Raw genomic sequence first — 24,236 nt, forward strand, 5'->3', positions numbered from 1 at the left:
AGGAAGAAACAACTTGTTCCACCACAGATAAAAGCATCTGTGAAGGGAGGTGCCATCAGAGCATGCCACAGTGTGTCTTTTGAAGAAAGCAGGAAGAGCTTCTCATTCAGGTAAGACGTGTCTCTCTATTTCTCTGGAAGGGAAAGGGGTCTTTTTTTCCACCTGGCAATATTTGAGACTTTAGGGAAGTAAGATTAAGAAAGAGACAGCTCAAGGCAAGATTTTGCATAAATTGTTTGGCGCTGGGTTGGACTAAAGCCAGCAGAAATGTCTCCTCATTCCTATTTGCTTTTGTGACCCATTTCACTGGAGAGCCAGTTTGGTGTAGTGGTTAAAAGCAGAAGAACTCTTATCTGGAGAACCGGGTTTGATTCCCCACTCCTCTGTTTGAAGCCAGCTGGGTGACTTTGGGTCAGTCACAGCTTCTCAGGAGCTTTCTCACCCCGCCCACCTCACAGAGTGATTGTCGTGAGGATAATAATAACATACTTTGTAAACTGCTCTGAGTGGGCGTTAAGTTGTCCTGAAGGGCCTATATAAATTGAATGTTGTTATTATTATTAACGTGGGTTTATATATTATGCTGAGATTATATATCACACTGAAATTAGAAAATGATCCTTGCTTTGTCGGGACAAGGTCCATTTAGTCTGGCATTCTATTTCCCACAAATATTTTTGGGAAACATACATGCAGAGCATAAAGGCTACAGACCTGCCTTGTGTTTTGCCTCTGAACACTGAAGTTCTACTTGAAGCTCTTGCTACACCCACCTTCCACGATTTTGTACTCTCTTTTAAAAGCCAGGGATCATTGCTTCATATTGTGCAAGGGAGTTTTATACTTTAAGCATGCATTGTGTGAAGAAGCAAGAAATCAAAGGGGTTAAGATTGTGTTGCCTTGTGATAGATGAGGCTGGATGAATATTTGTCAGAGATGCTTTAGGCTCATCCTGCATTGGGCAGGGGGTTGGACTAGAAGGTCTATATGGCCCCTTCCAGCTCTGTGATTCTGTGATCATGTCCACAGCTCCAATCTAGAGAGATACTTGCAGGAACGTATTTATTTATTTATTTATTTTTATTTTATTGAACTTATAATCCACTCTCCCCACAGGCGGGCTCAGAGCGGATTACAACAATAAGCAATACACATAAATAGATAAAACAAACAATAATATAATACAATAAAATCATCAGTATTTCAGATTTGATAAAACAGTATCCACTACAGGGCTCATATTGCACAACAACTCCATGGGATGGGGTAGCAGTAGAATTATAATTAAGAGAATTATAGTGGGGTAGCAATGAGACTCACGCATGGGGATTTCTTTTGTTTCTTTTCTTAATTCATTGTTTCATTATTGTATTGTTTGATGTGATTTTGTTTCATGATTGTTCCTTTTGTCATTATTTCATTTTCTTTTTTTAAAAAAAAATTTTTTTTATTGGATTAGAAACATATAATAGCAATTATAATCACATTTTTTAATTTCTTCTAATTCTAACCCCCTCCCTTTCCCCCCCTATTTGTTGACTTCCAACAGTTTTCCAACCCCCTATCCACTTTCCCTCTACTCCCTTCATACTTATTTTATTTATTTATTATAATATACTTTCAGATTCTTCTAAGCACTATTTCCACTTCCTTTCACATATAGATTGTCATATAAGTTGTCATATAAATAAAAACCTCTTGATCTATCTTCTTCATTAAAACTACTAATAATATTCATTTTGATAACCTGTGTTTTATCTTACTCCTTCTATTCTCTTCGATATGGGACATTTCATTTTCATAATTCTAATTTATTATTTCCCATTGGTTTTAATGAAAGCAACCCTCCCCCCCCCCCCCCTTTCTTGGGTATGTGCCTTCCTGTTTTTTTGTCTGAACTGGACAAAACTCAGGGGGATAGCAGAACTCCACTAGCACATATATGCTGCCAAATGTCAGACAGGTAGAATGAAGAAGTCCCCTTTTTTGAGGCAACGAAATGTGCCCGTTTTTAGCATTATGGGAGAATTGATAGGAAACAGTAACACATAAAAGCAGCTTGAAGAATTGGCGCTACAGCAACTTATCTTGAAAAATAGTAGTTCGAGTATGCAGTGGGGGACTTCCAGTGCCAGGTAGACTGCTACTACAGGTGGCTATTGCTGCTTTTTCAAAATTACTCCTTCCTCTCCTTCTGCTAGATTTGCCCCCATCGTGCTGCACATTCTTCCCACCACAGCCCAAAGGCCCCCTGCCAGATTGTGCACAGATGTCAGATAAGATACTGTAATTTGTGTATGAAATGTAGGTAATTTTATTCCGGGATTGTGTGTGATAAAATAAATAAATAAAAGTGTTGCGGTTGGGTTACTCTTGGGACACCCAAGCATACAACATAGACTGAGTTACCCCCCCCCCCCAAAAACCAAATCTCAAATTAATTTAACTCCCAAAGAATCACAGCAGTTTCAGTGGGCTGAGGGGGAGGATGGGGTTGCCTGGTGGGGGTGGGGGATGCCCTGCTCCCAGCCTCCAACCCCTGCCACCACTGACCTAGCCAGCAGGAGAAAAGACATGGGAACAGACTTCCCAGAGGGCAGTCCTGGACGGTGCGGTGCACTGATATCACTCTTGGGAATAATGACGTCACACAGGCCCCGGGAAACCTACCAGGCTTTGCACTGGGCCAGTTCTTAAAGAATTGGGCTCTTCTGGGACCTGTGCAATGACATTACTCCTGGACGTGACATCATCATGCTGTGCTGGGAGTGCGAGGAGCTCTAAGAGGCGAGTGCTGCCGCCGAGAGTGTAAGGGCACCTGGGAACCCTGGGGGGGGGGGGTGTACAAATTAAAAAATCAAAAGCATTCAGAACAAGCTCAGGCACAATCAGGCAATATAGCACGTTACATACTAATAAAGGACTAATGAAGCAAATAAGACTGAGGGGGAACTAAATAAAAATATTGGCCTCCCAAGAGCCACAAGGGACAGGAAAAAGCAAAGATAGTAGTCACGGCAAATAATAAAGAAGGGAAGAAGGGAGGAGAGGAAACAAACCCTGAGTAAGAAGAGTAAAATGTTTCAGAGAAAAGAAAACACACAGCAGACACAAAAGAAAACAAAGAAAGCTAAGCAAGTAAGGAAGGAAGGATGTATTTTAAAATGCTACAAAGTATTCTCTCTCTCACGCACGCTCTTTCTCTCTGATCTAGTTCCTTACAAACAGGCTAGGCTTGCCATTCCCCCACCTGGGGTGGGAGATACCCTGCTCCTACCTCCTCCCCCGACCCCCCTTACGTGGCCAGTGGGAGGGGGTGTGCCCTTATCCTACCCCATATGTTTCAGAATAAGACAACCTCACCTATATATGTGATCTCAGTCACAACAGTCTGCAATTAATCAGGAAGACTGAGGGCCAAGCTACACATGATGAATGACACTTGAACGGCAAGTGGATTGAGTGGAGGGCAAGTGATCAGGGAGAAATACACTTGCTGTTCAAGTGTCATTCGTCATGTGTAGCTTGGCCCTGAGAGACGCTCTCTCTTCCCTCTCCCTAAGGAGCACAGCTTTGTATGCCCTCTTTGGAAAATGCAACACAGAGAGGAGACAGGTCAGATCAGGTCAGAGAGAAACGAAAGTTACTCAGACAAAGCAAAAGAAAATCATACTTTCCTCCATTATAGGGTACGATTGCCAACTTTCAGGAAGTGGCTGGAAATCTCCCAGAGTTACAACTGCTCTCCAGGCTATGGGGATCAATTTCCCTGGAGAAAATGGCTGTTTTGGAATGTGGACTTTATGGTATTAGACCCCATTGAGGTCCATCACCCCCCCCAAACTCCAGCCTTCTCAGGGCCAAGCTACACATGATGAATGACACTTGAATGGCAAGTGTACTTCTCCCTGTTCACTTGCCCTCCACTCAATCCACTTGCCGTTCAAGTGTCATTCGTCATGTGTAGCTTGGCCCTCAGAGCCAAGCTACAAGTAATGAATTACACTTACCTGGCAAGTGAACAGACTCACGTGCATTGGCAAGTGAACAGGGAGGAATACACGTGAGTCTGTTCACTTGCTAGGCGAGTGTAATTCGTCACTTGTAGCTTGGCTTTCAGGGCCAAGCTACACATGACGAATGACACTTGAATAGCAAGTGTATTTCTCCCTGTTCACTTGCCCTCCACTAAATCCACTTGCCATTCAAGTGTCATTCGTCATGTGTAGCTTGGCCCTCAGACTCCACCTCCCAAATCACCAGGATTTTCCCAAACCAGAGCAGGTAACCCTATTATATACTATTTAGATAGGAAATTTGTTTCATTTTCATATTAATTGCAAAATACTCCATTTTCATAATTACTATAATGAATAATGAAATAAATGCACAAGTCTAGCAGCAATGCTTTTCTTCAGTTAACTTAATTGAATGGAAGCTGGTCTGACACACTGGCTACTTTACATATAGAGAATCGGGCGTAGCATGACCGTTAGCCACATAAAAGCTTCCTTCTGTGCCTTTAATGGCACCATGACATGCAGAAATCACAAGCTTTCCCCAGCACAGAGATACCTGCACTTGCTTGCTACTGTCTGCTGATCAAATGGCTGTCAAAAATACGGAGGGAGAACCATAAAAACAGTTAGTTAATGTCAGCTCCTTCCCAAATTCTGTTTATTGTTTTCAAAATAGAAATGGGCACGAACCACAAAAAAACTGAACAATGAGGTTCGTGGATTTTCATGAACCAGGAACCAGGAACTGGCACAAACTGGGGCAAGTTCACGAACCAGTTTGTGGTTCGTGGTTTGTGGGGTTTAAATACCCCTTTCTGGCCACTTAGCAGTGGCAGGGAAAGGGGCATTTGATAGTTTAAAGGGCCCTTGCAAGGCAGGTCCCTTGAAACTATCAGCTGGCAGGCAAGGGGGGAATCCCCCCCCCGCCATTTAAACTGACCCTTTAATACAAACCAAATGAACCAGTAGACCAGTTCATGGAAGTTCGTGGAAATGAGCTTCCACAAACCACTGGTTCGTGAACCACGAACCGGGCTGGTCCTTGGGTTTTTTTGGTTTGTATTTGGGTTTGTGCCCATCTCTATTTCGAAATCATCAACAATACAGATAATTTTTAGGTTAATGTCAGCTCCTCACGACAACTATCTGAGGTAAGCTAAGGGTGCAAGATAGTGACTGAGCCAAGATTGGCCAATAGGGTCTGTTGCTGCATAGTTAAGCAAGGTCAGTCTTGGTTAGTAATTGGATGGGACTGGGAGATGTCCAAGTGATCAGAAGAAAAATGTTCTGTCCCTCTAACAGAGGCTCCCACACCTCTAGCCAGATCCCAACATTGTAAGGTGAGATTCTCTCACTCCTCCCAGCCCCTGTTAGGCAGAATTCTTCTACGACAAAAGTCAGTTTCCCACTTGGAGAGCTAAAACCACTTCGGACTTTTGTCTGATCATTTCATTAATTCTGTCCAGTAGAAAAGTAGGATTCCACTTAAGGATTAAGCATTAAGACAGTGTTACCCAACCAGGGTTGTATGGAACCCCAAGTTCTCACATGACATCATCAGAGTTTCTGTGAGAAATGATGGAATAAATAAAAATTTTGAAATACTGTGAAAAATTCCACCACCCCCCTTGAAATATTGGAGTTATTAAAGTTATATGCCATGACCTGGATAGCCCTGGTGAGCCTGATCTCATGAGACCTCAGAAGCTAAGCAGGGTCAGCCTTGGTAAGTAATTGGATGGGAGACCTCCAACAAAGACCAGGGTTGCAGAGGCAGGCAATGGCAAACCGCCTCTGTTAGTCTCTTGCCATGAAAACTCTGTTAGGGTCGCCATAAGTCAGTTATGATATGAGGTCCCTCTGCTCCTATTAAGGTTATATAAGCTGACTTAGAGAGACAGAGCAGCTCTTTACACATACATTTTCTTGATGATAATTTAGCAGTAATTGAATGACATTCCTCACTATCTTTATGGCTTTTGAACGTTTTCACAGATAGGGGTTCCTTGGGATTTAAAATATTAATTTAAGGATTACTCCATAGAGGGAAAGGGTTGGGAAACACTGAATTAAAGGGGGGATAAATATTTCACTGAGGTTCAGTCTATTGCTTTTATTCCCTGGGAGATGCGTTAAAGCTGTCCTTTACAAGTGGAACTGACAAATCTTATTGGTTTCTGAATCCACACTCAGAACTCACCCACCCGTTACATATGCCCCAACCCTTTGCCCCAACAATAGGGAAATCTAAGGAAATACATCAGTGCTTAGTTCTCATCATGGCCCCTTCTTACATGCCCAGGGTAAGGCCAATTGCCACCCTGGGGTCAGGTAGCAATTTTCCCCAGGCCAGTTTGGCTAGGGATCCTGATGGTGTTTTGCCATCTTCTGGGCATGGAGCGAGGGGTCACATAGGGCCAAGCTACACATGACGAATGACACTTGAACAGCAAGTGTATTTCTCCCTGTTCACTTGCCCTCCACTCAATCCACTTGCCGTTCAAGTGTCATTCATCATGTGTAGCTTGGCCCTGAGAGCCAAGCTACAAGTGACGAATGACACTTGAACAGCAAGTGTATTTCTCCCTGTTCACTTGCCCTCCACTTGCACGCCACTCAATCCACTTGCCATTCAAGTGTCATTCGTCACTTGTAGCTTGGCCCTGAGTGTGTGTATGTGTGTGTGTGTGGGGGGGGTATTTGTGAATTTCTTGTATTGTGCAAGGGGTTGGACTGGATGACTCTTTCTCCCCAATGAGTCTATGAAATTCCCAGTAGATGCCAGTGTTTTATAGTGGTTAGAGTGTTGCACTAGTCTCTGGAAAAATGAGGTTAAAATCCCCATAATAATAATAACATAAAAACATTCAGTTTATATACCGCCCTTCAGGACAACTTAATGCCCACTCAGAGCAGTTTACAAAGTATGTCATTATTATCCCCACAACAATAATCACCCTGTGAGAAGGGTGGGGCTGAGGGCCAAGGTACAAGTGACGAATGACACTTGAACGGCAAGTGGATTGAGTGGAGCGCAAGTGGACAGGGAGAAATACACTTGCCGTTCAAGTGTCATTCGTCACTTGTAGCTTAGCCCTGAGAGAGCTCTGAGAGAGCTGTGACTGACCCAAGGCCACCCAGCTGGCTTCTAGTGGAAGAGCGGGGAATCAAACCCAGCTCTCCAGATGAGAGTCCCACGCTCTTAACCACTACACCAAACTGGCTCCATGGAAACTCTTTGGGTGGCCGTAGGCCATCATTCTCTTTCTGCCTAACCTACCTCACAGAGTTGTTGTCGTGAGGATAAAATGGAGGGAGGCTTTCGACTATGTGAAACTCTTTGGAGGAAGCAAAGATTTCTTTCATTTGTACTGCGTCTTTCTCCCCAACGGCGGCCTGAAGCAGCTTGACAGATTCTCCCCTCCTCCATTTTACGTTGCTGATTTTGAGGGAATTGCGCATCCCTGAGCAAGCTGGCTGTGGATGACGTTATCCTTTCCCCCTCTCTAGGTTCATCCCAGCTGCGTGGTCCAGACCAGACAATCTCCCAGGATGAGTTCGCTGAATATCGCCACGGCCATCTTCGCTTCCCTCAGCTTCGGCCTGCTTCTCGCTGCCCTGGCCTCAGACTACTGGGTGGAGGCCAGTGACCACTCAGGCCTGTGGCAATTTTGCAAGGGTCTCACCTGTTGGTCATATGGGATGGACGTACATGGTAAGAACTTCCCTGTCCCGGAACAGGTGACGAGAGGTGTGATACATAGGGCCAAGCTACAAGTGACAAATGACACCTGAACGGCAAGTAGATCAAGTGGAGAGCAAGTGGAGGGCAAGTGAACAGGAAGGAATACACTTGCCGTTCAAGTGTCATTTGTCACTTGTAGCTTGGCCCATAAAAGTACCCTCAGTTACCAGCTAACAAGAAATTTCTGCTAGCCTGTCAGTTCACATACCAATATGTTTGTGGGGGCCCTGATAACTGTTTATCTCCTCTTCATTCCCTCAAATAGGTCTTGTTAAGAGTAATTAAGTGAGGCAGCTCCCAAACGGCCAAGCTACACATGACGAATGACACTTGAACGGCAAGTGGATTGAGTGGAGGGCAAGTGAACAGGGAGAAATACACTTGCCGTTCAAGTGTCATTCGTCATGTGTAGCTTGGCCCAAAGTTTCTCATGGATGAGGCAGGAAAAGCTCTCCCCTGCGGCACCTTTTTCCAGACCCAGGGGTCATTTTGTAGAAAAAGAGCTGGAGGAATTCATTAGCATAACTCATTAGCATATGCCACACCCCCTGACATCACCTATCCTGGCTGTTTTGGACCCAATCCTGGTCATTCAGGGCCGAAATTGGGCCCAAAATGGCAAAAAGGGGCTGAAAATGGCCAAAAAGGGACCCAAAACTGTCAAGATTGGGCCACTGCTGAGTGGGAGAGTGATCCACCACCTGTCAGAGGCCCAATCCAGGCCATTTCAGCCCCAATCCAGGCTGAAACGGGCCCAAAATGGCTGAGGGTCAGGTGGGCGGGGTCAGGTGGGTGTGACCTCTTTGGGGAACTGCCAGAACTGTGTTCTGGCACGTTCCCCCTTGAAATGAGCACGTTCCCCCTGTCCAGATCTGAAATGGTCCTGAAATGTCGTCATTTCCCCCAACAGGGAAGTTTATCATGTGCCCAGACTGGCTACATATGTACTGAGGGGATACTTGTAAGGGCAAAGCTAGACAGATGTCCCTGCTTTTGGTCCAGGGACAAGCCATCATTTTAAAGAGTGACTTCCCACCCAGGAATTCCTCTCAACAGTGCCGACGGGGCCTGATTCTGGCTGAGACCACCACAGGGTCTCAGTACCCTCTGCCATTTTTCTGACCTGAAATTGCACTGGGGAGCGAGTTGCCAAAGAAAACCCTGGACACCATTTCAGGTAAGGAAAAACAGCAAGGAGAGAAGGCAGGATTCTTCTCCTCCCCCCCCCCACACACACACCTCATGGTAGTCCCAGACAGCATGAGGCACTCCTGGCACAGTTTAAAGGATTTTCTGAGTGGGAGCTCATTCTTTAAAATGGCAGAAGGCCACAGGACAATCTCAGGAATAACCATCTCATCAAGTTTGGCCCTCAGTCTCCCCAGCAGTTCGGATAGCAGCTCTCTAGAAATGTTTGCTGTTGAGAAAAGGCTTAAATCCCATCTCTCTGCAGTCCTGGAGCCTCATCTAGGATTACCCACTCCAATCTGAGATGATCCCGGAGAATGGGGGCAGAGCCTGGGGAGGGCAGCATTTGGGGAGAGGAGAAAGCTAGCAGGGATGCAAGTTCACCCTCCAAAGCTGCAATTTTCTCCAGGGGGACTGATACCTGCAGTCTAGAGAGCAGGTGTAATTGCAGGAGAAGTCCAGGCTTCACCTGGAGGACGGCAACCCTATTCCCAGAAATTAACTTCTGAGTGTAGACTCCCAGACTCCATCTGATTGACAGGTGTGGGGAAGACTTTGTATTGTGTGAATCGGCTTGGATGAAACAGGGAGACTTACTCTTGCTAACAAGTATTTGCAGTCAATACCTGGGCAAGAAACAATATATATGTATTACTCCCAGAACTTGTATATTCCGTCATTCCTTCCGTCTCTTCCCAGGGTCTTCTGTTTCAGCTATTCTCATATCTGGTGTTAGGGATGATGTAGACAAGACCAGAGCACTTGTCTGGAAAACTGGAACCCTCATCTAAGGTACCAGTTTAGGACAAAAGCCACTTGATATATTCAGGCCTATCTTCCCCACACTCTGTACCCCATCATGTCACTGTGATCTCTTTGTGCTTTCTTCCTCTGGTTGTAGCACCCCTTCAGGAAACCACTCTGCTTCTGCTTCATTAGCAGAATTCCTAGACATACCCGGAAACCTGGTAGCAAAAAGACACACATACAGAGGCTGTTGAGCTACAGAGTTCCAGACTGTGGGCAGAAACTCACAGACCTACAAATATTAGGCCATGGTTGTAAATGCCCGTAGCTCGGCTTTTCATTTCCTCCAGCCTGCAGCAGGGGAAGAGAGATCACCAAGAACAAGGAGAATCCGTTCAGGGGAAAAAAAGGAAATTTGGAACTCAAAATTACAGAGCGGAGACATTCAGAAGCACTGCTAATAATGACAGATGTGCAACCAGATGTTTGTATAAATATTTGCAAAAAGATGTGAAGGAAATCCCACAGGTTGCTCTGTCCCATGGCAGCCAGCAACATACTCTGCCCTTTTAGGTGATGAATTCCTCTTATGCTGTGATGTCCCTTATTGCTTACCCATTAGTATATTCCAGGGGTGGCCAAACTTGCTTAATGTAAGAGCCAGATAGAATAAATGTCAGATGTTTGAGAGCCGCAAGACAAGATGCACTGAAGTGACTTCAGATGAAGAGGTGGGTTTGGGGGAGTGTCCTGAAAGTGATGTCACAGGAAGGGGTGGGGGTTTGGTGCAGTATGCTGGAAGTGACATCATCAGAAAGGGTGGAGCTTGGGAAGAGCCGTCACCTGAACTTTGACTTGGAAGAGACATCACAAAAGTGATTTCACATCCTTGCTAGGCTTCACCCCCACAAAGTCTCCAGGTATTTTCTGAGTCAGACCTGGCAACCCCAACATTTTTATTGAAAATATGAAAGCCATGGAAAGAAAGAAGGAAGGAAGGAAAAAAGGGAAAGGGAGAGAAAGACATGGAAAGAAAGAAGGAAAGGGAGGGAGGGAAAGACATGGAAAGAAAGAAGGAAAGGAAGGGAAGGGAGGGAAATAAACTAAACTAAACTAAAATGTATGGCCACAGCGATACTCAGAGACCTCCAGGAGCCACACAATATGTCTGGAAGAGCTGCATATGGCTCCCGAACCACAGTTTGGCCACCCCTGGTATATACAATCACCTTCCTTTTTCTGTTCTGGTTCCTTGTAGGCTACATTCATGCCACCAGAGCCTTCTTGCTGATGGGGTCCATTGCTGGTGCTGTCTCCTTCTTCAGTCTCTGGGCCTTGTTTTGTCATTCCTACATTGGATCCGTCTCACTGGCCAAGATTGCAGCCATAGCCAGCTTGGTGGCAGGTATTCCATCAGAGGGGCTAAGTCGAGGGAGACCTTTTTCTTATTTTTGCATAACATTAGAGCTTGATCAACAGGCTGACAGGACACCTTGACACAAGGCGCATAAGAAATCCCCTGCCACAAGTATGCAGTGAGGGCCACCAGCTTAGATGGCTTAGATGGAAGTTTAGACAAATCCATTGAAGGCCGAACTGTCAATGGCAACTCACCTTGATGGGTAAATGGATCTTTCATCTGCAAAGACACCGTCTTAGAAGCACTTTCTTAGCTACTATCACATAGGGGTGCTGAGAATTTCACATCAAACTTGTTTGACTGTCCAGCTTAACATGTTTGAATGTCATGATCAAACAGAAGCCGATCAATCAGCTTTTTTATTCACACCGAATGCTGACCAAACAAGTTTGCATTGGAGTTTTTATGAGCATGCAACAAAACATTTCCAATCTAAACACATTGGCAGCCGTTTTTCATTGCTAACAAACACTAAACAGTACACTTTTAAAAAAAAGAAGCAGGTTTTTAAAAATTAAATAAATTTTGACATTTAATTTTCTATGGCTGCATTCAAGACAGTCAGCCACCATTGTCACTCTACTGTGACTCTGAGGGCTTTTAAAGAAAAGATAATTGTTCTTGCAAAGATCAGTACAAATGATTTCTTGCCACAGTCTCTGAATATGGAGCTTCTATTTTTCAAAAAATGCCTCTAGTCATTTTTTTTGTAGCATTATAAGTGGAGATGAGCACTGCGCCTCCCCCCTTATAACTCTGCAAGGAAAAGGACTTAAGACTTAATTTTTTAAAAAGTAAAAGCTGGGAGTGCCAAGATTGGGGCTAGAGACATTAGAACATTAGTGTGCATGTTCATAATAACATTTTTTTAAAAAGTCAGCAGAAGCCCCCTCATGGTTCCTGCAGCTACAGGAGAAGCCAATTGCACCCAGGGCCGGATCGAGAGGGGGCAGGGGGGTAGCCTACCCCTGGCACCGCTAAAGAGGGGGTGCCAGGCATGGCTGCCAGCCGCTCGGGAGCGCACCATGGCTTGCCGTGCGGGAGGCTGAGCGCAGGGTTGGGAGGCCCTTGCCAGCCCCGCCGATGGGGCGGCTGGCTTGCCATGCACACAGGACCTCCTAGCCCTGCGCTCAGCCACCCATGCAGCAAGCCAGCTGCCCCAGTGCATGCCCTCGCCGCCGCTGCTGCCAGCTCTGCGGTGCACCGTGTGCTGGGGTGGCTGGCTTGCGGCACGGGAGACACAGGGCAGCGGGGCACGTGAACCACGCAGAGGCGGAGGGCCTCCTAGCCCTGTGCTCAGCTGGCTGCATGGCAAGCCAGCCGCCCCAGCGCATGGTGTGCCACGGAGCTGGGAGGTCCTGAATGCGTGGCAAGCCAGCCGGCTGCCCCAGCGCACGCCCGCGCCACTGCTGCCACCAGCTCCCCGGTTCACCGGGTACTGGGGCAGCCGGCTTGCTGCCCGGGCAGGCACGCCTCCTGCCCTGCATGATGATGTCATGAAAGTGACGTCATCACGCAGTGCCGGGAGTGTGTGCGCTGTGCGCACGCGCAGAGGCCTGGGCAAGGGTTGCACCGGGCGCCCATGCCTCTAGATCCGGCTCTGATTGTACCACACCACACTGTTATGAGGAACTACAAGCCAATTGCACCACATTACAGTGCTCAGAAGAATTACAATAAATCAACATAGGGAACAGTCACAAATGGGTTAGTAAACAGACAAATGATCACTGAAAATTTGGCTCTCCATTCACAACCAGCTTACAGGACATATACTAAAACACTAGGAGTTCAAGCAGCTCTACTAGCACACACTGGGCTGTTGGTCAGATTTAGCAAAGGTCTTCTTAGGTTTTTGCACTCATACATTTCCATCAAGTTTGGTCTCTAGCAAGGGTGGGCGGGAAGCCATGCAGGGATATGTACAACAAAGGGATATTAATATCTCCTCTTCCACTCCTAGGTCTTTGTGCGCTGACTGCCATGTCCATATTCACAGGCGTGTATGATAGTAGATTCACAGTAGGGCACTATGGATGGTCCCTTGGTGTGGGCTGGGCCTCTGGACCTCTGTTCCTGTTGACTGGTGAGTCCCTGCCAAATGAGGTTGCACTGATTTTTTCCAACATCCACGCGGCTATTGGACCTTTCTGATATGTTTCATACCCAGAGATGCCAGCTCTGGTTTGGGAAATTCCTGGGAAGGCCAGAGCTTGAGGAGGGGAGGGAGCTCAGACGGGATATGGTGGCATAGAGCCCCCCTCAGAAGCTGCCATTTCCTCCAGAAAATGCTGTAGTCTGGAGATGAGTTATAAGGCCTCCAGCTCCGTCCTGGAGGTTCAAATCAACAAGGAAGGCAAGAGAATCGTGGTAACCAGGGCTTTTTTTCCGGGAAAAGAGGTGGTGGAACTCAGTGGGTTGTCCTCGGAGAAAACGGTCACATGGCTGGTGGCCCCGCCCCCTGATCTCCAGACAGAGGGGAGTTGAGATTGCCCCCTGCACTGCTGAGCGGTGCGGAGGACAATCTAAACTCCCCTCTGTCTGGAGATCAGGGGGCGGGGCCACCAGCCATGTGACCGTTTTCAAGAGGTTCCGGAACTCCGTTCCACCACGTTCCCGCTGCAAACAAAAAAAAAGCAAAAAAAACCCCCGTGAAAACTTACCAAGACTGCTCTTAGGTATTACCAATGAATGCTATGAAAACTGTTCCTAAGTCAAATAGTAAACATTTTACTAACATTAATACATAATTTAAACACTTCTGATATAGTTCTCAAATACTCATTTGTGTTTCCAAAATAGACTGTGTATTAAGCACTTCTGATACAGTTCTCAAATACTCAATTGTGTTGCTAAAATAAACTGTGTATTAAACTGTGTATTACTGTTAGTAAAATATTTACTATTTGCAGGGGTCATTTCGTAGAAAAAGAGCTGGAGGAACTTATTAGCGTAACTCATTAGCATAACTCATTAGCATATGCCATGCCCCTTGCCATCACCAGAAGTGTCCCGTTAGCATAACTGATTTGCTTATGCCACACCCCCTGACATCACTTATCCTGGCTGTTTTGGACCCAATCCTGGCCATTCAGGGCTGAAATTGGGCCCAAAATGGCCAAAAGGGGCTGAAAATGGCCAAAAGGGGGCCCAAAATGGTCAGGACTGGGCCACTGCTGAGTGGGAGAGTGATCCACCACCCATCAGAGGCCCAATCCGGGCTGTTTTGGCCCCAATCCAGGCCAAAAAGGGTCCAAAATGGCCGAGAGTCAGGTGGGTGGAGCCACCTGACATGTGACCTCTTTGGGGAACTGCTGGAACTGCATTCCTGCACATTCCCCCTCAAAATGAGCCCTGACTATTTGACTTAGGAACGGTTTTCAAAGCATTCATTGTTGCTATTTAAGAGGAGTCTTAATAAGTTTTCACAGGGGTTTTTTGCTGCTTTGCCCTCCTGGAGGTTGGCAACACAATGCTCACAACATTGCTTGATCGATCCAGCCTCATACATCTCTCTTTTAAATCCCTTCCTCCCATGTTTTAACCCAAAAATGCCTTCCCCACACCTGCCAATCTGCTGGGCAATTTCGGTGTTGTTGCCCCCTGGCTAAGTGGCCAGTGGGGTTCCTGCCATGGCTAGAATGCTGCCACCTAGTGGAGAGTGCTGGTCCTGAAGCAGTGGAGCCCTGCACTTAATGGGAGCCAGGGGCACCCACAACCACCCACACGTTGTATGTCCAAATTGAAGAAGAGCTGAAAATCAAGAACAAAATTAAATTAACAGAGAAAATGATAGAACGAAAGAATTAGGCAATACATGATTATAACAAAAATGTTATATTTGTGTGGCTAAAAATTGTAAGGATAGTAATAAAGATATTTAGAAGTGAAATACTAAAAGTAAGTTCCGTATAAATGTACGTAGATTTTAATTTTGGCCTATATGATTATAGTTTATATTTTATGAGTATTTTGTAAGCCTGTATGTTTGTAAATTGAAATAAAATATATTTATATTAACAAAAATTGAAGACTAGCCTATAATGTTCAGGGGTAGAGGTGGGCACAGACCAGAAAACAGATCAAAATTTTGCACGGACTGGGCCGGTTTGGAGTCCATGAACTGGCAGGTCGTGGTATGCCCATTTCCCACAGACCCATGGACTTTTCGCCAGTCTGTGGTCCGTTAAAGCCTCCTGGCGCCACTGGCAAGCAGCACCCCTTGTTCCAGCTGACTAGTCGGTTCGTGAACCGGGTCTGGACCGTGAAAAGTTCATAGTCCGAGGTCTATGAAATGCCACGGACCCACGGCCCGTGGGTTTTTCTCAGTCCGTGCCCACCTCTGTTCAGGAACCAGTGGATTCTTCCATCAGCATTTGAAGACTCTCAATATTACTGGCACATCTTAGAGGCTTTATCTCCCAGACAAACTTGTTTCTTGGGAAAATAAGTTCCAGGATACTCCAAAGTTGTGAAAATTCTCTAGAACTGTGAATAGATTTTAGATTGGAATGTCTTGAAGGATCAGCAGGGCTTTTTTTCAGCAGGAACACAGGGGAACGGAGTTCCGGAACCTCTTGAAAATGGTCACATGGCTGGTGGCTCCACCCCCTGATCTCCAGACAGAGGGGCGTTTAGGCGGAGGGCAATCTCAACTCCCCTCTGTCTGGAGATCAGGGGGCGGGGCCACCAGCCATGTGACCATTTTCTCCGAGGGCAACCCACTGAGTTCTACCACCTCTTTTCCCAGAAAAAAGCCCTGAGGATCAGAGAGATGTTTCCAGAACATGAACAGGGAAGTACCCAAAGCCTGGTGGCCCAGATACTTCCAATGAGGCTCCATTCTATGTTGTATTCTACCCCAATCACGCTGCTTTTCTCTCTGGACAGGTGGGCTTGCTTTCCAGATACAAACTGGGAGAGCTATGTGAGCCATGCAGGAAGATCGTTATGTCTTTGAAATGGCAGTGTGGAGCGCAGAGAGAGTATGTATCGCAGCAAGCTGTACACGGACCCAACTTTTATCCCTCTAAAGCAGCATCTGTTTTTGAAAGGAGAAGTCTGGGCCTGAATTTGGACTCAGAAGTCCCTCCATTTTATTTGCCTGTTCTTGTCTGTAAAGCACTTGAGCTCTTTTGAAGAAGGAACATTTTTTTTTCCTGAATGAGTTTCTTCTCATGATTCGAAAGGGACGTGGATTTGGCTGTATATCAAAGTTTCTGATTTTTTTTCTCATTTTTTGCAAATATAACCATGGTGTTTTTTCCTGTCTCTTTTCCACGTTCCAAGACTCCTGCATGACTCTCGCATTATGCTTTATCAGGTAGTTGGGATAACAAAGGCGGTGAGGATTACAAAATATTTTGCACACCAAGGACCATTTCACACATTATCGTGAGCCAGACCTGGGTTTACCATTGAGTACTTATATGCTTACCGCAAAGCTGCACCAAATCAAGCTTCCAAATAAATCTTTGATATGATATACAATAGACCCTTGGCGTCCGCAGATTGATGTTGCACGATTTCACTTATTCACGCTCCATGATTTGATCATGTGATGTAGTCTCCATCCAGCATTTACCCACACCTGAAGCGTTGCCTTTCTCTTAATACTGACTCAGTGTAAGATAGTTTTGTGAGTTCACAGGGCTTTTTTTCTGGGAAAAGAGGAGGTGGAACTCAGTGGGTTGCCAGCACAGGGGGCAACTCTTGGTGGGAGGTGGTGCCCCTGGTACCACATGTAAGTGCGCAAAGTGCGCACACGCTCCCAGGACCAATGACGTCACTTGGGTTCAGCCGGAACAAAAGGGGAATTTTTAAAAGTTTAAATCACCCTCGGTGAAAATGGTTATATGGCTGGTGGCCCCGCCCCCTGATCTCCAGACAGAGGGGAGTTTAGATTGCCCTCCGCACCACTGCAATCTAATCTCCCCTCTGTCTGGAGATCAGGGGCGGGGCCACCAGCCATGTGACCATTTTCAAGAGGTTCCGGAACTCCATTCCACTGCGTTCCAGCTGAAAAAAAGCCCTGTGTGTTCATATGTTCAACCAACTCGCTATACTCTGAAACTATACAAAGAGCGTGAAAATGTCCTTTGGTGTGTCATCACAAGGAAAACAACCATGGACATTTCCTGCTACCCGTTGAAGGGTGGAGCATGCACTAATGTTGATCGAAACCTCTGGTGATCAATGTTGCCTCCCTCACTGGCTCCACAAAAATTGATCACATCAAAAGAAATAAAGCCAACTTGGCACCACAGAAGAAGGTAATCATTTCAATAAAGATACAGCATGTCATTCAGCCACTGGATCATTTGATTAGGGGACATTACCCAGGTTTAACTTCCATGTTAAGTTATTCCTCATGGCATAAGAGCAAGTGAAGCATTGTGTTCTACAAACTGTTTTAGCTTAGATAGAAAAGAGTCCAGTAGCACCTTTAAGACTAACCAACTTTACTGTAGCATAAGCTTTCGAGAACCACAGCTCTTTTCGTCAGCTTAGATATTACTCATCACACTTCAAATTGCCCTACCACATTAAGAGGGCCTTATTTTCATGTCTTGGATTTGCTTGTAGTTGTCAGACTGAGGCAACTTGCCAAAGAGCCATCACTTTTGGGTATCACGTGCTGCCACTACTGTACAGAATCACAGAATCACAGTGTGCTGGACAAAACTTGATCTATGGAGCATCCTTGTCTTTCAGGAGCACGACATCACCTTCTCATAGGTTGGGCTCAGACTTCTACTTGCATCAGCATTGTAGAGTTGGGAGGTACTCTTGCTTCCATCGCTTCCAAAAGGTGTTAGCAAGGAGTTGAATTTGTCTCCATTGCTGCTTGAACAGGCCCGCCAAGATCTTGTCTCCTTCAGGTGGGCCTGTAAGACAGAGATGTTCCGCCAGGTGTATGGTTGAGGCCATCAGGGTTTCCACCAAATGAGCCTCTCTCCCGGTCTCCTCTATGAGCAGAACCACAAGTGACAAAAGGCACAGATTGGACACTTGTCTGCTTCCCTCAAGTTTTGATGGGAAATGTAGGCAGCTTGGCAGAATGTTGGACAAGTGACAGTTGAAAAGTCCATTGGACAGCAGTCAGAGAGCGAAGCTGTGAGACCAGGATGCCTACATTTCCCATCAAAACTTGAGGGAAGCTGACTAGTGTCCAATCTGTGCCTTTTGTCACTTGTGGTTCTGCTCTATGTCTGTAGCGGGTATTGACCATCTACCCCCCCATATATGAGCGACCACGCATGGTTAAGCCGCACCTCCACCTCCATCAGATATTATATGAGTTTTTTTATACGGTGAGCGGGTGTTTTATTAGAAAGCTGTGTTAATTTATTGTGATTTTATCTTGTATATTTTATCTTCTGTTGTAACCCGCCCTGAGCCCGCTTGCAGGGAGGGCAGGATATAAATGTAATAAATAATAATAATATCCTTAGAGACGAAATCTCCTTAGGGGTGCAGGCCAGGCGCCTGTTTTCCTGGTGGTTCTATAAGAAGGGGCACCAGCTCCAGTTAATTAAGCAGGAAATGAGTGCTTCTCAGGGCCTAACTTTACAATATGCCGAATATACTTTTCCTAGACATGTCCTTAGGTTCATCCAAAGTCCTGTCAAACAGTCACTCGTGGGTCCAAGGTGAAACATGGATCCCTGTAGTGTAGCCCATCAGAACATGCTAACAGCACCTCTCTGGGGCAGGGGAGGACTGGACTTTTGATTTACAGGGAAAGTTCTTGTGGGCTGTTCTCTTGGAGGATTGGCAACCCAAAGCAACACGTGTTGAGAGACCCAATAGCTGTGCCCGAGTTCCGAGGGCCACTCTGCCTGGCTGGCTCCTCAGACATTTTAACTTCCAAGTCCATTGCAGGCTAGGGAAAAAAAAGCTTACGGAGGAATACTGTCCAGGGAAAACCTGGACATCTGGGATACTCTACCTCTACAAATAATTTCTGTTTAGCTCTACTAAATTCTACTCTGTTAAATGTACACGGTTCTACTCAAACAAGGAGACAATTTAGAACACTGTGTGAATAAGGGATAGGTCTGATAGGAGCCAAATTAAATGTTGGAATTAAAGAAATACAAAAAAAATAGATTTTGTGTCTTTTACTCCTAAGACTAGTGGAACTAGATCCAAGATAAGGGGTCCTCTACTGAGAAAACATGCTTTAACAATTGCTACTTAGTGAGAAAAGAGGTATATTGTTCAAGCTTTATGAAATCTTGATTCTATTTAAAAATCTGAAAAACAAATTGGGGGGAAAGATTTAGTGAGTGATAGGAGATGATGGCTGAATCCACATTACCTCCATGCGTCCCGGTATTGCACCAAATGTTCGCTAAACACCCGGAAGTATAGTGTCTTTCTAGCGCGATTCAGAAATCGTGCTTGAAAGACTCTATACTTCTGGGTGTTTAGCGAACATTTAGTGCAACACTGGGATGCGCGGAGGTAATGTGGATTCAGCCGATATATGAATATATATTTGGGATGCAGGAATGAAAGTGTTGCCTTGTGCTATTCCAATGGAAAACTGCTACAAAAAGTTTTCAAGATGGTACTTAAAGCCATGAAGAACTAAAATCATATGTTCTGATGCTTCTGCTGAATGCTGGCAATATGAACTTGCCAAAACTATATAATGGAGGATATTTCCGCTGCTACATGTGGAGGTATTGTGTACACGGGCTGCAGCAGAAAGGGGGAACTCTCCTACCCCACAGTGTTTTTGCATGGGGAAAAAAGCTTGGGAGAAGGGCAGGAGCTCTTCCTCCCCTGGCAGGAGCTCTTCCTCCCCCCATTTACACTCTCATTTTTTTTAATGGAAGTCAATCCACAATCTGATGTGTGTCGGCGCAGAGCACAGATTGGCTCCATGGAGAACTCATAAAAGAAGTAATGTGCAGAGAGACTGACAGCCCAGTGGCATATAAAGACAGATGATGTGTAATTCACGACGAACTTTCATGTGTTGCTCTAGGCTGACATGGCCACCCCTATTCCTCCACTCTGCAGGCAGCAATGTGCAATTCACATGGAGAGTGGGCTGGGAGTGGACCAAGGGGAAAGCCAGTTTGGTGTGATAGCGAGTTTGGCGTAGTGGTTAAGACCAGAAGGACTCTAATCTGGAGAGCCAGGTTTGATTTCCCACTCCTCCGCTTGAAGCCAGCTGGGTGAGCTCAGGTCAATTACAACTCTCTCAGAGCTGTCTCAGCCCCACCCACCTCAGAGGGTGATTGTTGTAATGATAATAACACAATTTGTAAATCGTTCTGAGTGGGCATTACGTTGTTCTGAAGGGTGGTATACAAATCGATTATTGTTATTATTAAACTAGCAACAAAGCCCGTTGCAGGAAAAAATAAAACAGGCTCTAGAAAGGGGGAGCGGGCAGGCGGGCATTCCCTTCTCCTGTCACTGATCCCAGCCGGATGAAGGTGTGTGGGGGGGGGAGGCATGGCCACCTCCTCTGTGCCTGATCCCAGCCAGGTGAAAAGATGGTGGGCATTGTGACCTACTCCACTCCTGATCCCAGCCGGGTGAAGGGGTGGACCTTGCTGCCTACTCTGCATCTGATCCTGGCCAGGTGAAGCAGGAGTGGGGATTGCCACCTGCTCTGCTCCTGATCCCAGCTGGGTGAAGGCGGGAGATGGGCACTGCCGCCTGCTCTACGCCGGATCCCAGCTTGGGCTTCCCGCCATGGCATGCTCTCTGGAGGTCTGGCTGCCTCATCTGAGCTTCTCTCCACAGCAGCGCCCTCTGGGGGTGCACCAGGGTAGGAAGTGAGTTGTCTTGAATACGCTTAGCCTTTTATGTAGTAGGATGTCTGCTCTGGAAAGCAGAGACAGGTCTTGCACTCCCCCTCAGCACTGCTGGCATCTGATAAGCCGTGCAGGCTGACATTGTTGTCCCTTTGAGGGATGCAGGGTAAATGGGGTATAAGGGCGCAGCACAGAGGGGAAGTGAAAGGGTGTCCCAGCCAAAATGATGTCTCCCCAGGGCAGCCCATCAGCTGACTGCCCTATTCCCTCCTTTGTGGGGATGAAACATCAGCTCCAAACCTTTTGCGTTCCTCTGGCCTTTCCCTATGGGAGATCAAACCCTGGCCACATTATCTCTGTGCCTTTTATTTATTTATTTATTTATTTCATTTCTAGACTGCCCTCCCTGTCGGACAAGCTCAGGGCGGTGTAACAACATACAATTTATGACATACAGTTTAAAACAATAAAAACATTATAAATAAACATCTAAAAACATTATCCATGTGCAATAAAATTTCTCAGATGGCGGATATAAGTATGTGTCACACTTTATGAGCTCCTGCATGGGTGGTGGACGATCTTCAGTGGTATGGCTGGCAAGAGGACAGCCTAGCCCCCACCAAATGCCTGGCGGAACACCTCCATCTTGCAGGCCTGGCGGAAAGATAACAAATCCCACCAGGCCCTAGTCTCCTCAGATAGAGAGTTCCACCAGGTTAGAGCCAGGACTGAAAAGGCCCTGGCTCTGGTAGAGGCCAGACGGACCTCCCTAGGGCCAGGGACCATCAGCAACTGCTTATTAGCTGATCGAAGTGACCTCCAGGGAACATATGGGGAGAGGCAGTCCCAAGGGTATGCTGGACCCAGTCCGCATAGGGCTTTATAGGTCAACACCAAAACCTTGAACTGGATCCGGTACTCAACTGGTAACTGGTGCAGTTGACTGAGGACGGGTGTTATATGTGCCATGACTGGAGCTCTGGCAACCACTCGGGCAGCTGCATTCTGAACCAGCTGCAGTTTCCGGATCAAGCCCAAGGGAAGCCCCGCGTAGAGCGAGTTACAGTAGTCTAATCTGGAGGTGACCAGATGAGCCATGCCGGTCTCTGCAGCATTGTCTGCCTAGGCTAATACAGCTGGTGGTGACTCCAGGGCTGCAGTGGAGTGCCTAATATCTGAGGACGTGCCTCTTTGGGGTCTTCCTTCTTGGCCCAGTGGCCAGTGGCAGTTTCTGGGTTCTCTTCTAGGGCTGCCCCACATAGATTGCGCTGCAGTACTCAACTCACAAAATAACAAAAACGTGGTTTAGCCTGGCCAAGTTAGCTTGCCCAAAGGGGAGACCTGGTGAACCAGAGATGCAGCTGATTGAAAGCGCCCTCAACCATTGCTCCCTATTGCTTTTTAAACAGCAAAATTGTGTCCACAAACTCTCCCAAACTCTTAACCCATTCTTTCGTGTATTAATATTAACAGCAAAATCAGAGCAGGCCACAAAAATGCCACGCTATCAAGAGAATAACGACGTTTAAATTTTGATCCACTTCAGTTGCGCTATCCTTGAATTTCCATTATAAGCATGATGGATTTCCGACCAGTTCAGAGAGTTTATCTGCCTATCACAAAGCAATGTCCTTCACACACCACTTCTCAGAAGCAAACTGAAAAAGAAAGCTTTAAAGGGACAGGATTGGGCCTCAGTATCCAAGCCTGGGTTGATCACTGAGGTAAAAACTGACAGGCACAAAATGGTTTCTTTTTTGGAGTGAATAAGAACAACAAGGTATATATCAGAAAAACACAATAGGTAACTCTTAACAATGAATTGTGAGATGTTGGGTTTTCTCCACTACATACCTCAGGACAACACTGCCTCAGGCAGGTTTATAACAGATACACAGTCCTCTACCAGGCCCTGCGAAACCCTGCCGGCCTACTAGCATGTCTCTGTTCCCCACATAAGGAAAGCCAGGGCTTTTTTTTCTGGGAAAAGAGGTGGTGGAACTCAGTGGGTTGCCCTCAGAGAAAATGGCACATGGCTGGTGGCCCTGCCTCCGATCTCCAGCCAGAGGGGAGTTTAGATTGCCCTCCGTGCCACTCAGCGCAGGGCAATCAAAACTCCCCTCTGTCTGGAGATCAGGGGGCGGGGCCGCCAGCCATGTGACCATTTTCAAGAGCTTCTGGAACTCCGTTCCCCCGAGTTCTGGATGAAAAAAAGCCCTGAGGAAAGCTAATCAAATATCTGAAATCCCTAACACTCCGGCAGACTGACCCCTCTCCCCTCACACTTCCGAGACCCTACTTCCTTTTAAATTTTTTATTTGTATTGTGAAAAAGTTAAAAGACAGAACAAAAGAAGGAAAGTAAAAAAATAACAAAAACACAACTACAAAGAGCCAACAGTGGCCTACATAAAAAACAGAAAAGCATAATAAAAAAGTAAAAAGCATAATAAGCATATTATTAACCCATTACAGTTTTTTGCCTACAGCACTTCCTCCTTTAGTATCAATTAACTTGAAGTCTAATTAATCTTTTTTTCTATATCTCATCTGCTTGATATCCCAGAGCCTTATTCTTACAAATCAAAACCACAAATCATTAATTCATTTTTCTTTGTTACTCGCAGATGGTCCATAGAGCATTTCCAATTTGCCATGAATATAGTGTTTTGTCTCTAATTAATGCTGTTAATTTGGCCATCCCAATAAAGTCCCAGAGCCAGGCAGCACTGGTCTCGGTGGAGCTGGGGTGACGGGACCGGGGGGCAATGTGCCCGCCGCCATCTATGCCCTGCCAGAGCTGTGATGCACCCTTCCAGCGGGGATCACAGGGTGGTGGGCGCTTTGCCCCGTCGCCCCAGCTTCACTGAGAGTAGTGAGGCATGGCCTGGGCTCACAGGACAGAGGGCGTCTTGCCCCCTGTGGCTCTGCACTCCACAGACCCCCCTTGCCCCCTACCTACTAATCCTCCCCAGACCCTTCCTGCCTCTCAGCTCTCCCCAGACCCCCCTTGCCCCCTACCTGCCATCCCTCCACAGACCCCTCTTGCCTCTCAGCTGTCCCCAGACCCACCCTTGCCCCCTACCTGCCACCCCCAGACCCCTCCTGGCTATCAGACCCCCCTTGCCTCCCACCTTCCATCCCTCCCCAGATCCCTCCTGGCTCTCAGCCCTCCCCAGACCCCCTTGCCCCCTACCTGCCATTCCTCCCCAGATCCCTCCTGCCTGTTAGCCCTTCCCAACCCCCCCCTGCCTGCCATCCAGCCCTTCCCAGACCCCCCCCCCCCCCCGCCATTCCTCCCCAGCCCCAGCTTTCTAGAGCCTGTTGTATTTATT

At 46.6% G+C, this 24,236-nt stretch overlaps 1 protein-coding gene across 1 annotated transcript; it reads left to right on the forward strand.

Annotated features, from left to right (window-relative positions):
• On the forward strand, window positions 1-16,578 carry LOC129343622 (transmembrane protein 235-like). The gene is made up of 5 exons (XM_054999936.1): window positions 1-110; window positions 7,531-7,735; window positions 10,959-11,105; window positions 13,084-13,206; window positions 16,011-16,578. The coding sequence occupies exons 2-5, from the start codon at window positions 7,573-7,575 to the stop codon at window positions 16,049-16,051; spliced, it is 474 nt and encodes a 157-aa protein (XP_054855911.1). The 5' UTR covers window positions 1-110; window positions 7,531-7,572; the 3' UTR covers window positions 16,052-16,578.
• The last annotated feature ends 7,658 nt before the right edge of the window (window positions 16,579-24,236 follow it).

Source organism: Eublepharis macularius, chromosome 15, assembly GCF_028583425.1.
Source record: "Eublepharis macularius isolate TG4126 chromosome 15, MPM_Emac_v1.0, whole genome shotgun sequence".
Classification (NCBI taxonomy): Eukaryota; Metazoa; Chordata; class Lepidosauria; order Squamata; family Eublepharidae; genus Eublepharis; species Eublepharis macularius.

Excerpts from the sequence above, each read along its gene's own strand:
- LOC129343622 (XM_054999936.1), top strand. The coding sequence starts at position 7,573 with ATGAGTTCGCTGAATATCGCCACGGCCATCTTCGCTTCCCTCAGCTTC. Across the intron at positions 7,736-10,958 it reads ATATGGGATGGACGTACATG|GCTACATTCATGCCACCAGA; the intron begins GTAAGAACTTCC and ends GGTTCCTTGTAG. Across the intron at positions 13,207-16,010 it reads ACCTCTGTTCCTGTTGACTG|GTGGGCTTGCTTTCCAGATA; the intron begins GTGAGTCCCTGC and ends CTCTCTGGACAG.